The 14,352-nt window shown below is 46.4% G+C and overlaps 1 protein-coding gene across 1 annotated transcript in view; it reads left to right on the top strand.

Moving 5' to 3' along the window:
- SLC25A13 (solute carrier family 25 member 13) overlaps positions 1–11,421 on the top strand; it is a 95,537-nt gene extending 84,116 nt beyond the window's left edge. The window contains exons 15-18 of the mRNA XM_084282252.1: positions 5,603–5,741; positions 9,190–9,348; positions 9,433–9,523; positions 10,328–11,421. Coding sequence (XP_084138378.1) covers positions 5,603–5,741; positions 9,190–9,348; positions 9,433–9,523; positions 10,328–10,517 — 579 coding nt within the window. The 3' untranslated portion in view covers positions 10,518–11,421. The remainder of the gene's footprint in view (positions 1–5,602; positions 5,742–9,189; positions 9,349–9,432; positions 9,524–10,327) is intronic.
- Positions 11,422–14,352: the final 2,931 nt, after the last annotated feature.

The following is a 14,352-nucleotide window of genomic DNA, read 5'->3' as shown; positions in this document are numbered from 1 at the left end:
AATCTCCCAGGGACCGAGCTGTGTCCAAACAGCTTGTAGTTTCCCAGATCTTTCTTCTTGCTCCTCTTCAAGGTGGGTGTGATGTTTGTCTTTTTTTTCCAGTCATCTGAACCCCTTTGACTGACTCGACCTTTTGGCAGTAATAGCAGGCTCCCTGTGACACCAGCCAGCTATCACAGCACCACCGGAGGTGTCTCAGCTGGCCTCACACACTCTGTGTGCAGATGGCTTAAGTGCTCTGCCTACTGGAGGTAATGCCGTGCTCCTGCAGGCTTTTCTAGCAGGCTCATGTAGATGAGAAGCCTGAGTGCGGATTTTACTAGTAAAAAGCAAGGCAAAGAAGTAATTTCACCCTCTTTCATGTTCTTTGCCTCTGTGTTTCTCGCCCCGTTGAGCAACAGCCTCATAATTTCCTTCGTTGTCCTTTTGCTGATGTGCTTCCAGGAGCCCCTTTTACTCTCCCTCGGCATATCTCACTAGATCCAGCTCCAGCTGACTCCATCGCTGCGCACCCAAGCAGTGTTTCTGCCTTTCTCCTGGGTAGCTTGTCCCAGCCTCTGCTTCCTTTTTCCTTTCAGCACTGGAGCTCGCTCATGAGTTCCCTGTCCATCCGTGCTGGCCTGACACGCCTGCTCAGCTTTCTGCACAGCAGAGCAGACCGTCCTTGTGCTTTCAGGAGGTTATCCTTGAAGACCAGTGTTATCTTTATGTACCCTTGTAACCCTCAATGTTTTTGTTTGGAGGGAAAACACTATCATGGTGCACAGAGGTCCAGGTCAGATCACTCAGATCTCCACAGAGGTCCAGGTCAGATCACTCAGATCTCCTCTCATCTTCCTTCCCCACCAAAGAACTACAGACAAGTAGATTTTTTTTCCTGTCATTTAATTGTTCTTCATCACAAATACAACTTAAAATTGAAGCTACCTCCAGATTCACTCTACCTTAGATGTTAAGGGACTAGCACTTCTGTAACGATATGCAGCTTTGAAATAAAATTAACTCCAGCAGAAAGAAGACTTGATACATGCAGCTCATTAGGCCCACTGCTGGCTTGAAGCCCTGTAGTTTTTTAAAGCTAGAAAGCAAATATTGTTTTTTCTACCTTTGTCTAAAATTCAGAACTGCTTGTGTAAATACAATTTTAGGCCATTGTGCTTCTCAAAACTCAGCTGCTCCTTTGGGGAGCACATTGCAGCACTTTTGCAGAAGGAATTTGTTGCCTCTATTTGTCTTATTTCTGCCAGTAATTGTTGCTGTGAAAGCACCAGGGCATGGAAGCGTACGGGTGGTAAATCCTTCTTCAGCTGCAGATGTTCTGTAGATGACAGCTATTCTTAAAAATATAAAGACAGAATATCCCAGTCAGGGAAAATATCATTTAACCTAACGCAAAATACCATTTATGTTGGCAGAAGTGAGAGAGGATACATTTCAGGTTTTCACTGTTTTTAATAGATTTCATGTAATTTCTGATCACAATAGAACATTGAAGTGATTGTACAAGATCAGGTAATCTGTTTTTTGCCTATCTTTTACAGCAATATGCATAATGTCCTATTAAAGTCAGTTGAATTTATAGCACAGTGGTTTCCAAAGACATCTTTAAAATGTTCACGTACTGTTCAATGCTGGCATTGTGAGTATACCTACTTATTTTGTACACCATATGAACATATATAAAAAAATTAACATTAATTTTGCAATAAATTATTGCTCCTTTTACACATAATCACTCTGGATAATGCTTTGCAGCATAACACACGGTGATGCTTCCTAATTTTGTGCAACAAAGTTATTCCGTGATTCCCAAGAAGATGGGAATTAATATGGTAGTGAAAGATCCTGTGAGGAAAGGATACATTGGTTGTGGTAATGTTCATGATTACAGTTCCTAGAAGGTATTTAGCTCAGGTTCGTGCCTGGGCTGATACTGCCAACAGAGCTTGCGTTTCCAGAAAGAGTGAGAAAAGCTCCCAATAGTCTGTTCTTCAATGATACTTTGACAACTTCATAAACGGGCTTCTGGTGTGTTGACCTGGAAAGTGTGATCTCAGTTGACAGGGTGTGTACCAAGCTCCCACCTGGCAGCTTTTGATAACAGCCGAGGTATTTCGCCTCTTCAAGTTGTGGGTTTGCAGCAAGATGATAAACATATGAAACGGAGCAGAAAAAGTTTTGAATTATATTAATTTGCATCCAGCATGCTCGTTTGTGACTGTGTTCTCATACGTGAGAACCTGCTGTTCAGAAAGTTTATTTCCAAGAAAAGCCCTTCCGCCTAAGTGTTAGAATTTTTGTCTGCAAAGTGAATGTGAATTGCTGGCACAGCGTTAGAAACCAGTGCTTTATTCCCCCGACTTGATGTGCTAAATCAGTTTTGTGTGCTGGTTGGGGTAAACACGTGTGAATAAAAACCTACAGCGGCTTTTAAGGCAATGTCATTTTACAGTAGAAAAAATTACAGCCCTTGAAAGCAAATGCCAGTAATATTTGTCCGACTGCTACAAAACCTGTTAGGTGCTGTCACGGCTCCGGTTCCAAAGGGTTAACCGGGTAGTAAAACCCAAGAAGAATGCAAAATGATCAAGAAATGACATGCTGCCTATTGTTTGTAGCTATAGGATCAAAATAACAATTATACATGCCAAATAAATTCTAAACCTGTAAAGGAGAAAAAGAGGGGGTGGCTGTAAGTACAGGTGCCAGAAGCATTAAATAACCCTCGCAGACAAGGTGCACCACTGTTGTCTTGAATGCTGCTGGGTCCCCCCAGTCTGGCATTTTTCCCCCTGCACTAGACAATGTGCATTCACTGCAGGAGACTCGGTTAAGCCTGCGTCTCCCAGACCTGCCGGCTCCTTGTGCCCAACCCGACACAGAGGTGCCTTTGTCAGTATAATTACCCTCCCCTTGTAGTAGAAATAGTTTGTTTAGGGCCTTCTTTGCAGGTAGAGCTGGTATAAGCAGGAATTAGCATGCTAAAGAACCTGCCCCGGCACTGATTTGGGCTTATTTATCAGAATCTTTGGCAATCCGTTGTGGGTTTTTTTTTTTTTCTTTCTTTTTTTTTTTTTTTTTTTCCCCTCCATTGGTGTATTCAGTGAGATAGTATCCCAGATTAGGAGCTTTAGGGTTATTAAAGGGATGGAAGGTGGGAGCCAAGAGGCGTGTAGGATCTCCCACCCATGTCACGCCTGGCAGGGCTGCGCCTCGGCCGCCAGAGCAACCCCGGGCAGGCGATCCTTACGGCTAGCTGGGGACTGATTAAAACTCCGTATGGCTTTCAGCACGTTGTCCACATCAAAAAGGCGCGAGAGGCAAAATAAATGTCGCTTTTGCTTTTCAAGATACTGCGGCCAACTTCCCTAAGCCGTCCTAATTGGCCTAGGCCGGTTGCGGATGATTAACTTGAAGTTAAATGAGGCCTGCTTTTAAACACGCTTTCCCAGACTTTAAACGGGGCGATGGGGGGAAACTCTAGACTGTTGTGATACTGGAGCGGAGCCAATCCGGGTTATTATTCAAGTGGATCCAAGTTTTGATCCGGGTTTTGTTTACACTCAGCCAACTAAGTTGATGGACATCCTCTCTCTTGGTGTCCCCAAACGCGTGTTGTTGGTGATATCAGCAATGTGCTCTTTCTGTCCTCTGAAGAAGAGCCTGTTAACGAAGGGGGAGGAATATTAGCAACCCAGGTTTGGCTAGGAGTTGCTTGCAGTTGGAGTTTATTGATTTCCATAAGTTATTTTAGCTATGTAGAGATACTTTGGAGTATGAAAGAAATTCAGGGGGAAAAGCGTGCACGGTGCTTAATGGCAACACTGCAAGGAAAATAAAAGTAATGTGCCCTGAGGGCAAAGGCAGCGAGGAGATTTGCTCTGAGGAAAAGTAGGCTCTAAAAATAAACCTTGGAAGAAACTGTGTTGGGCTGGGAATGTTTCATTAGTGAATTTCATAATTTTTCTGTGAGGTAAGTACAGTGCAGACGTTTGATCGTTAAAAAGTTGTTTTTTCATACAGAGCTTGGTAAAACCCCAGTGGTTTGGGTTTTCTTTTTTTTTGGAATGGACTGTCGGGGGACACGGGCAGCTCCCAGTCTGAAAAGGACAAGAAGAAAGCTGAGGAAGCTTCCCAGTGGCTTCCTAGTGACTAGCAGAGATCTAGTGGCTGCTCTTAGATAAAATCTCTATTTTCTCAGAGGTGTTCTCAATATACACATACTGGCATCTCCTGTGGACGGGCTTACAGGACCTGATTTTACCATAATGCCCTCTCTGGAAGGCACTGCAGGCTTTGCAGTATTCCTGACGCCTTGCAACCCTTGCGTGTTTGCTGGATAACCAGCATCCAGCTTGCATCAGCAGTCTGTTTTCACTGCTGTTACAGTACAAGCTAAGCTCACAGATAGGAGCAGGCATATCATTAGGTTTAATTAAATTCTGGGCGTATTAGCACGTCACCTGCGAAATGCCTGGCAGCGAGCCATGCCCTGGCGGAACTGTACAGCCAAGTGCAGGAACGAGGGCATCCCAGGAGGGCTGGAGGATGAACCTCAAGTAGTTTCACCACAACTCCACCCTGGCTTCAAAGAGAGGAGGCTTAGCCTCGTCCGCCAAGCGTGTCTTTCTGAAGCTTGAGCTTACCCGTTTCCTAAATCCACCTCCTGTTTGTGTCTGCCCGCCTGTCTCAGCCCTGGTGTGTCCAGGCTCAGTTGTCTTCTGGATCTCCGTGTTGGGCAAAAGCAGGCTGCAAGTCGCTTTTGCTGTTGGAGCAGGGATATTATTTGGTATTACACATTGGTTGACCTCCTATAGAGGCTTTTTTTTTTTCCTCCTCTTGGTAGAAAACTTAGCAAGCTTTGCTTGCTTGCTGCTACCCCAAAGTTTTCCTTGCCTGTTTACTGCCCTCTCAATTTGAAACCCTCTGCGCTGCTACTAACTACGTTGGCTGTTTGTACCACTTAAACAAATGGGTATCAGGAGCTGAAGCTTGAAAACAAGCTGTATCCCAGATCACTCGTACTTCAAAATTCACAAATAAATCACCCCGTTACTGTTGTGTGAAAGGGCCGGTGTTCTGGCCCTCTTCCTCTCCCTTGATACATGTTGCAATATCAATTGCAGTGTCTGCAGAGATGCATGGACCAGGCACTGTTTTCTCTGAGGTATTTATTGTAAGTGGGAACGATAAGGGATGGATCTGGCCTGTGACTTTTCTTCAGACATACCCTGAACTTCCTTTGCAGGCACATGGCTAAAGCATCAACTATTTACTACTTCTCAAAGGTACTCTCAGAGTTTATGCCAGCACATGACATTTTCTGTATTACCGATAAATAACTACACTACTAGGGAGTAAGGGAGAACAAGCAGACAAGATAAATATAACAATAATAATCACTGAATCAAGAGACAATGCACAGACGCTACTCAGCAGAGTGAAACACGTGTATCTCACAAAATTTTGAGAGGAGGAATTGCTTTTCCTATAAGCCCTTTGTGGTAAGACAAAAATTGTGATGTTGCTCCGTTTTCTGGTGTTCACAGTTCATCGTGTTAAATTTGTTCATTCTCAAAACCTGTTCTTTTTTCCCACACAGGGTGCTAAGGCGTGTTTTTTGCGTGACATTCCCTTCTCTGCTATTTACTTCCCCTGCTATGCTCATTTGAAATCTTCATTCGCAAATGAGGATGGGAGGGTCAGCCCTGGAAATCTACTCTTGGCTGGATCTATAGCTGGTAAGTGCCCCAACTTCTTTCTGTGTGCCATTATGTCACACCTGCAGAGCAGTAGTTACAGCAATGGGAACTCTGAAAAGCTCAGAACTCGCAGCCTGGTGCCCAATAACATTTCTACCATGCTGTAGAAATGACTTGGGGTTAAAAATAAAGATCGTGTAAGTTCGTGATTTATTCGTAATGATCAGGAGGTAAAAGGAATGGAAAGATTTATGTTCTGATGTTTTGTCATCATCTCTAATCGTTGCTTGTGAAGTTACTGTGCTGTTGGCTTTGGCTGGTTGGCGGACTGGTAAGGTTCTGTTGAAATGGTTCATAAATGAAATCACTGAAACTAAAATCACGGCAGTCATGAAATTCCTTGTGATCAAAGGAATCTTGAATTTTGTTGTACGGAATCCAACAGCCATGCTGGCGGTACAGCTGTATGAACACAGACAGAACACGTGACAAAATGATGAAACTCACTTGCTATCCAGGGTACATGTATTTGATACACTTACTTGGCTTTGTGAGGACTTCATCCTTACCAGAACAGGAAAGCTTGAAAATAGTTCTGATGATTTAGAAGAAGACTTTCACTTGACAGTAGAAGGTATAAGATAAGGTAGAAGAGGGAATGTAAAAATAAAGCTGAAACCATGACTATGACAAAAGGTAAAAATGTAGAGGGCTTGGGAAAGGTGCTGCCTGCGCTACGAAGCTGCGTGATGGATGGGTGCTTGTTTCTGTCTGGCTGTGTTGTGCTGGAAAACAGTTTCAGAAGGGGTCATCAGCTTGGATCCTGCTCTCTTTCCCACTGCAACAGGGACTTGGCACAGAAGAAGGCAAAAGGTGTAGCTTCTTGTCTTGTGCGCCACAAGCTGCTGCTTCCTAGACTATCCAGATACGAAAGAGGTGCTGAGTATTTACCTTGAGCACTTGCTTGTTTCAGTCTGCTGCGTAGTTGATTTATAAGGTTTGTTGTTTGATTTGTAAGGTTTCTTCTCCCTGGGGGGAAGCTGTTCTCAGTCAGGATTACACACGGGGCTGTCCCTCCTGAAGAGCAAGGACCTTTTACAGGCAGTAACTGGATGTTGGCCGTGGTCGAGGCCAGTGCAGATCAGTCAGTGTGCCTTGCAGAAGTGCGTGGCCTCGGCTCTGTGTGCTGGCTCTGCATTCAGTAGCTCGTAGGCCAGAGGAATCAACCCGGCACCAGGAAAACCAGCTGTGTTCAAACGGCTGCTGCTTAAAAACCCTTGTCCTCTACCCTCCCCCAGCCCAAAACAGAGCCAGCCTCCAAGCCCCTCGTGGACGGAGCTTACATCCAGCTTATTTCTCACCCATTTTAGTGGAACAAAACAATTTTTGAACTTTAGATCATATTTACAGACTTGAAACATAAGCTGGCATTTTTAAGCCAAGTCATTTCTTAGATTTTCCTATTTTTCTCTTCCTAGCCATTGTCAGGTGATTGCAGACTGAGATAACTGCCCCTTTGAAGTTCAGGCACAGAAGCAGCCTTTATTGTTGCTGATATGGCTTCCCAAACTGGCTATAACGCCAATTTTATTCAGGGCTTCCTGTGAAATCCACTCTAAGTTAACTCTCATGAGCAAGTTACAGCAGTAAAGATGGAGCACTCATCATGCTGCGCACAAAAACAAGAAACATCTTGACTGGATGCAGGAAAAGCGTGGTGGGGGGCGCACACATCAGCGCCGTTTGCCACGAGAAAGCCAAGGGGAGGACACAACCAAAGCCCCGCCACCTCCCAGCTACTGGCTGGGGCTCTAAAGGACACCAGCTCTCCACAGCCCTCCGTACTGGGACGTTCAAGCTGGGGCTTAGCTGCTCACCTGCCTCTCTGGCCAGCAGGCGTTGCTGTGTGTGCTTTCCTCCCTTTTGTTCTTGCTGGGGACACGCAACGCGGCTGTCACCCGGCTGGATCCGCCGCTGGTTCGTGCTGTTCGCCAGATGTCTCAACCTGTTGGGCCACGGCGCGTTCTGAAGAGATGCTGCTAATATCAGCTACAGGATATCTCCCTAATTTGCTCCATCTGCTTATTGCTTCCCCGAACTTCCTCCTCCTCCCAGCGCTCCTCTTTTTTTATTGTCGGCTCCCGCTGTGTAATTTGTCTCGTTCCAATTGTGAGCTCCTCGGGGCAGCGACCTGTAAAGTTTTATTTGTCTGTGAAGTCTTTTGTGCTGTATAAATAGCTCTGAAAACAGGATTTAAAAAAAATACCAACAACTTTAAATGCAAACTATCCTCAGGAGTAAGGAATGAGGAATAAGGAGAGGGAAGTCAATGTGTAGTAAGCAAAATTGTTTCTAAGTACGTCCTTTGGTTTTCCTTGAAAACACTGGTTGGCTTTTGAAGGACAAAAGTCCAAATTTAAATTGAAGACTCAGCCAATATCCTGGTGTGGGTAAGGATAAGCACAGAGGAATTTCAACCTTTCTAGAGCTGAGAAACCTACGCTGGGTTTTAGCGCTTGCCTGCCAGGCTGATCACTGTGCAAGTTCAGCATGTGTGTGATCCTTGGGGGGGACCAGGAGGGGAGGGGGAGTTCTGATTTTGGTGGCACTCGCACATTTACATCTCTCAGAAGCAGTTTGCAAGAAGGGTGCTTTGGTGCCTGAAGCCAGACCATGCTGGTTTGGACAAAACTTGTTACAGAATTATTAAGCCTAAAAAAAAAGAAGGAGAGGAGATTTATGCATCTACATCTGACCAAGTTGGTTTGGAACAGACACAGGATGGAAAAGTAATAAAACCATAAGAGACAGTGTCTTCTGGGTGCAGTCTTGGTGCCTTTTTTTTTTTTTTCTCCTTAATTCTAAACATGGGCAGCCCCAGTTTGGACAGGAATGAGTTTAGAAGTCCTGCCCGTTGGTAATTTGGTAGCTTTTGCCTTTGGCTGATGATCTGCCAGGGTAAATTTAAATCTTCCTCCGAGTGCTCTTCTGAGGATGTCAGCTGTGGCTTTGCAGCTGAGCAGTCTGCCACCCCTAACGAGGAAAATGAACCTTTTTTTCAAGCCCTAGCCCTCGCGCCTTGCTGAGCATTATCTGGCTGTGGTGGCAGTGCTGTGTGAGGCTGAGGGGGACGTGTGTGTGCAGGCTATTCCAGCACAGCGTGCGGCCAGAGCGCCAGGAACCGCAGAGAGGCGTGAAAAGGAAAAGGAAAGACCGACCTCACCTCCCAAAACTTTGTGCTCATTAGCTATGCAAGTTTCTGGTTAGCGCCGAAAAATGCAGCCCGTGCCTCCCAGCTCGACAGGAAGCGTGTGAGAGGGGTGTTCCTCCAGGAGAGGCTTTCTCGGAGGGGAGCCGCGGCCGCCACGGCTGCCTCTTGCTGCTTGTTTGCCTTCCCAGCTTCTGCTGAAGGGAGACGTCTGCCCCTGGGGTTTGTGGCACCCGTGAGAAGTCAGCAGTGCCCCCCTGATGATTTTTCTCTTCCTAGGTATGCCCGCGGCCTCTCTGGTGACCCCTGCGGATGTCATCAAAACCCGGCTGCAGGTGGCAGCGCGGGCAGGGCAGACCACCTACAGCGGCGTGGTGGATTGTTTTGTGAAGATCCTTCGAGAGGAAGGTCCAAAGGCTCTGTGGAAAGGAGCGGGAGGTGTGTGAAACAGCTCTGATCACTGAGGGAGCTTTAGTTGTGTGGTTTTTTGTCACTTAAGAGACTGTTTGCTCTTCTTTCAAGCTCGTGTGTTCCGATCATCTCCTCAGTTTGGTGTAACTCTGGTGACTTACGAGCTCCTGCAGAGATGGTTCTACGTGGACTTCGGGGGAGTGTAAGTATGTGGTGTCCGAATCTGCCCGGGGCCCCACAGCTGCTCTGGGTTCTGTGTGTCCTGGATATGTCAGGGGAGGACCTTACCATCACGTAGGGCGCATCGCAAAGGTTTTGCCCATATTATTTAAGCCACACCACACCTGGATGTTCCAGGACCTGCATCACAGCAAGACATTACCACGTTTTATGTCACCATTTTGAGCTGGGGACCTGGGTTACGGAGACAGCAAGAGGCTAAATAATGGGGTGGGGATAAAGCTGCCAGGGATGTGTGACACCTACCAGGTCAGGACACACTCTGCTTTAATCCTCGTTAGTGTGGTAAAGGGCATTTCGACACCCAAAAAAGTCTCTGGGTGTCACCAGGCCCAAATACTGTTTGATGGAGCCTCAGCTGTGCCTCCTTTGTGGGCAGTTCATGTGGGTGCACACGTTGCTATTTTAACATACCAGCAGCAGCTGCAGAACATTTAGGAAGCTTTGGGGACAATAGATAGAAAGCCACCACAAAAGTTATTTAAACTCTGCTAAGTTCCCAGATTGGCTGCACGTTGTAGCAGAGGCTGCTGGAGCACAGCTTCCCCACGCTGCAGTTTTGATTAGCAGACTGTGAGCTTTATCTGGATTTGACCATCCCCTGTCTCAATGAAGGTGAAGGCCCATGACTGCTATTTGTCAGTACATAGCAGCACTTAATTTAGTCGCTCACTGGGAGGTGCACGCAGATTGCTTTTTGGAGGAGATTTTTGTGAATGCTCGTTTTGCACTATGGAAATTAATTCTTCTTATTATTATTTTGCAGAAAACCAGCCGGATCAGAGCCAGTTCCGAAATCTAGGATCACGCTCCCTGCTCCTAACCCTGACCATGTTGGTGGTTACAAATTGGCAGTTGCCACTTTTGCAGGGATTGAAAACAAGTTTGGACTTTACCTACCTCGGTTTAAGCCATCACCACCTACCTCAAAGGCTGCTGCAGCAGTAGGACCCTAAGTTTATTGCTGTAGATTTTTTGTTATTAGTTGGGAAAGAGCCACTTTTCTAATTGGTTAATACTTTTGTTCCTTTAGCTTCTCATCATATAAAACAATTTAGCTTCATTTGAGTTTTAAAGCAATTTTCATCTTAAACGTAATCATTTGTCTTTGTGCTTCCTTAACCAGATCACTGTGAAATTCTTACCAGTTGTTTTAAGTTTGGGACCATGAATGTATTTGTCCACATCTGACATGTGCTTGTGTTGGGAAGACACTAATTTTAGGTTCCATTTATTGGGGAGGGTTGGGTGAGAGCTGTGAACCAGATCATCTTACAGGCAATGCTCGGTTGCAGATTACCAGGGCGGATGTCACACATCGTCACTCAAATGGAAAAACTCAGTGGATATCACGGTGCTCGAAGCGGAATGATTCTGACTGTACGTGTAAATTGGTTATAAACTTAGTGCGTGGCTGTAGAGGTCAGCGAATAGAGACCCGGTACCTGAGTCTGCCAGGACAGCTTCAACTTTTTAAACATGTACACGCACAAGTTCTGTTTCTGGATTGTATTATGAAGCTTTTATGTGGAACATGTTTTTGTAATGGAAACCACATTTATAAATGTTTAGCCGTTGTATTATGTTACTGGTATCAAAATGCTCAAAAGAAAGTGTTATTGTCCATAGTCTTTGCACTTTATGGCAGTACTTTGGCATTCTACTACACATACAAGGAAATTTCATAACTAGGTGCCTATCTTGGGTTGCTGATGTTTGGAATTCAGTTTGTATATGCACTTCTAGTAAAACGCTGCTTGTTTAAATAACTGCAATAGAAAATTCATGCACTGTATCAATGGTACCTGCCTTAACTGCTGGCTTGTAATTGGCAAATAGGTGGTTTCAGATTCTTATTTACTTCATTGAGTCAACAGAGATTAAAATACTCTAAAAGAAAAGATTTTACTTAATTTTTTGGTGCCTTGCACAGTGTTTAGAAAATGATGTATTTATGAAGATAGAAATAAACCTTTCAAACAGATGCACACATGGTATTCTGTTACACAAATGGCATTGTACATCCAAAGGCTCGCTCGGCTTCATTTATGAAGTTAGCTTCAAGTTAAAGCTAATACGGGGACAAGGAGGCTATAGGAACACCTGCAGCTCGAGAACAAAGTTACCTGTATCCCCCTATGTATAAAAGAAATGCATTGGTATGGTTGTTGCACAAAAAAAGAGATTTTTCTTCAGTCAGAAAACAGGATTGAAGCAAGCTTTGTTTTTTTTTTTTGACCTTTCCCCCTTTTTTATGTTGTTTGTTTGTTAATATGTTATAATCAATCTGACTACCCAGTCAGTCGAAGATAATGTTGGGTGTCTTCTGTGATCCCTCTGAAGACCAGGATTGGGCCTTTATAGAAGGATGCTGTTTTCTTCAGAAGGGTCAGGGGGTGTTGGTGCCTGCAATATTGATTTTAAACTGAGAGAATACCTAGATGCAATATCTTTGCAGAAAAATAAGGGGCATGATATCACACTGTATTGCAATATGTTGAAATACTGATGTGGAAAGTGCTATATTGCTGTGTTTGTCTTCGAGTCATCATAAAAATTATTTTCTTGGACAAAGTTATATTCTGAAGCTACCGGTGAGATGGCGCCGTGGCAGGAGCAGCCCGCGGTACCGGCACACCTGGAGGTGCGGGGAGAAGGCCTCAGCCCCATCTGTCCACCTCTCCCCAGCTGACAGCTCCCTTGTCAAAAACGGGTTAAAAAAAAAAAATTGCCTCTTGTATCTCTCCAGAATTAACTATCAGGGGTTTTGGTTGAATCTTGTCATAAAAGTTAAACGTTCTCCCTGGGTGCTGCCCCTCTTCCCCCGGCCTGGCAGGTCCTGTGCCCTGTGTGCCTGCCACCCAGCCCAGGAACAAGGCCTGGGAGCAGCTCTCCCCTCACAGCTCCGTCCCACCAGGCCCCAGCCTCCCCCATTAGCTGTCCCCTGGGGGTGGGTCTGTCCTACACCTCTCCTCAGGGCCAGCTGAGGGGATGGAGGGCTGAAGAGCCCCTGAAGGCTCCAGCGACGAGCCTGTGGTGGCTCCAGTGGTGCGTGACCCAGTTCAAAGGGCTCTGAGCTCTGCCCGGAGATCTCGGGGAAGATCTTTCGAGCACAGTCGGCTTCCCCCAGACACAAAAGGACGCATTCCTGCTCTGAAAAGTTTACAGGCCCAGAAATTGCCGGGTTGCCTTGCAAACAAACAAAAGGCCCCGAGGCCAGCGTTTAGATGTTTGTCTTCTCGGGGCTTCTGGGCGAGTTATGCAAAGCCTTGGGAGGAACTGGATAAAATGTGACCTCGCTGGCTGCCTGCGAGTCCTGCCACCTCCCTGTGAGGGGGCTTGCCAAAAAAAAACAAAACAAAACAAAACAAAAAGGATGGGATATTGGTGATACCCATTGGTGTGACAGCAGGCTGGGGGGGGCTCTCAAGCAGTCCCCTCTTGTGTTTCTCAGCCACACAGCAGCCAAGGGATGGTTTTCTGCCTGGTCCCTGGGGAATGGGTTGGGTGAGCTGCCGCTGTTAGGGCAGCTTAGAAAGGAGAGCAAACATACCACAGACTTCAAAAATAACTTGGGCAGGTTTTTCTAAATCTGCTAAATACAGGAAACCTGACAAACCGCTCCGCATCGTGCTTCAGCAGGGACGGGCTGCTCGGGGATGCCCCTGCTGCATGCCCCGTGGCGTGCCAGCGCCGTCAGACTTCGCCCCACACGGGGCCGAGGGACTCGGCCGGCCACGCTGCTCAGGCACTGCTGTGAAGCTGAGGCCCCGGGTGCTTCCCAGTTGAAACCTTGTCCCTGTTTTGCATAAGCTGGAAGACAATTTCCAGAGCCAGTAATCACTCGTAAGTTATTTAATGGTCGGGAATATCTAAATCGCAAGGCATTTGTACTCTGAGCGTCTCCAGAGAGCTTCAAACACGGCAGAAAGAACAGAAGCCGCCTGGGATGAAGGGGTTTCTTCCCGCCCACATTGCTCTTCGCAGACACGAGGAGCTTGACGCGAGGAGGTGAGCAAGGTGCTTGTCACGCTGCAGACAGGCGGCATTTTACGATGGGTGGTAATTGCTTTGCCTGCTCCTTGCGCGGCTCCTCACGGCACTAGGAAGCAGTGGCGTTGCTTGAAATACTCATTCCAAGATCTCAAGGTGTTTTGGCAAGGGCTCGCTGGTCTCTGTGCTCACTCACATCCAGACTGTGGAACTGGTATGCTCTGGATGTGTGTTGCTTCTAGTGCCAAAGTGGCTCTGCTTATGAATTTGAAGAAGAACCAGCTCTGGAAGCATCCTGAGGCCAGGCTGCTGCCCCTAGAAGAGATGTGGCCTTCACTGAGACTGATGCTGCCCTCACGGTAGCAGAACCTCTTCCACCTGCCACTGGTCAGCAGGGACCATCCCGTGCTAGGATGGTTTCAAGCTCCCTGAGAGGTTCCCAGGCTTCCGCCGCCTCCGCTTTGTACCTGAGGGTGCCAAAACTCAGAAGCAGATTAGAATTTCTCCCACACATTTTGTGGGAAGAAACCTATTCCCAGGTGTTTCCACAGCACTGTAGTCTGTTTCCAGGCTGTAATCTGCAATAAGCTCTCTTGATGGTCCAGGGCAGGGTGGGGGCTCCTCTGCTTCCAGACGTAATGAAAGTTCGGGTGTTGGTTTTAAACCCCCTGAAGGAAATACCTTTCAGCTTGGAAGATTCACCACACAACACCGCCTAGTGCCTGCAGATGATGGCTTGTCCCTGCTGCATTGGGCTCTTTGAAGAAAGGTTTGAGGCAACGCCGCTGAGCCTCTTCT

Source organism: Netta rufina (genome assembly GCF_964035555.1).
Source record: "Netta rufina genome assembly, chromosome: 2".
NCBI lineage: Eukaryota > Metazoa > Chordata > Aves > Anseriformes > Anatidae > Netta > Netta rufina.
The sequence above is the reverse complement of the archived record's forward strand: the minus strand, read 5'-3'. Positions and strand labels throughout refer to the sequence as shown.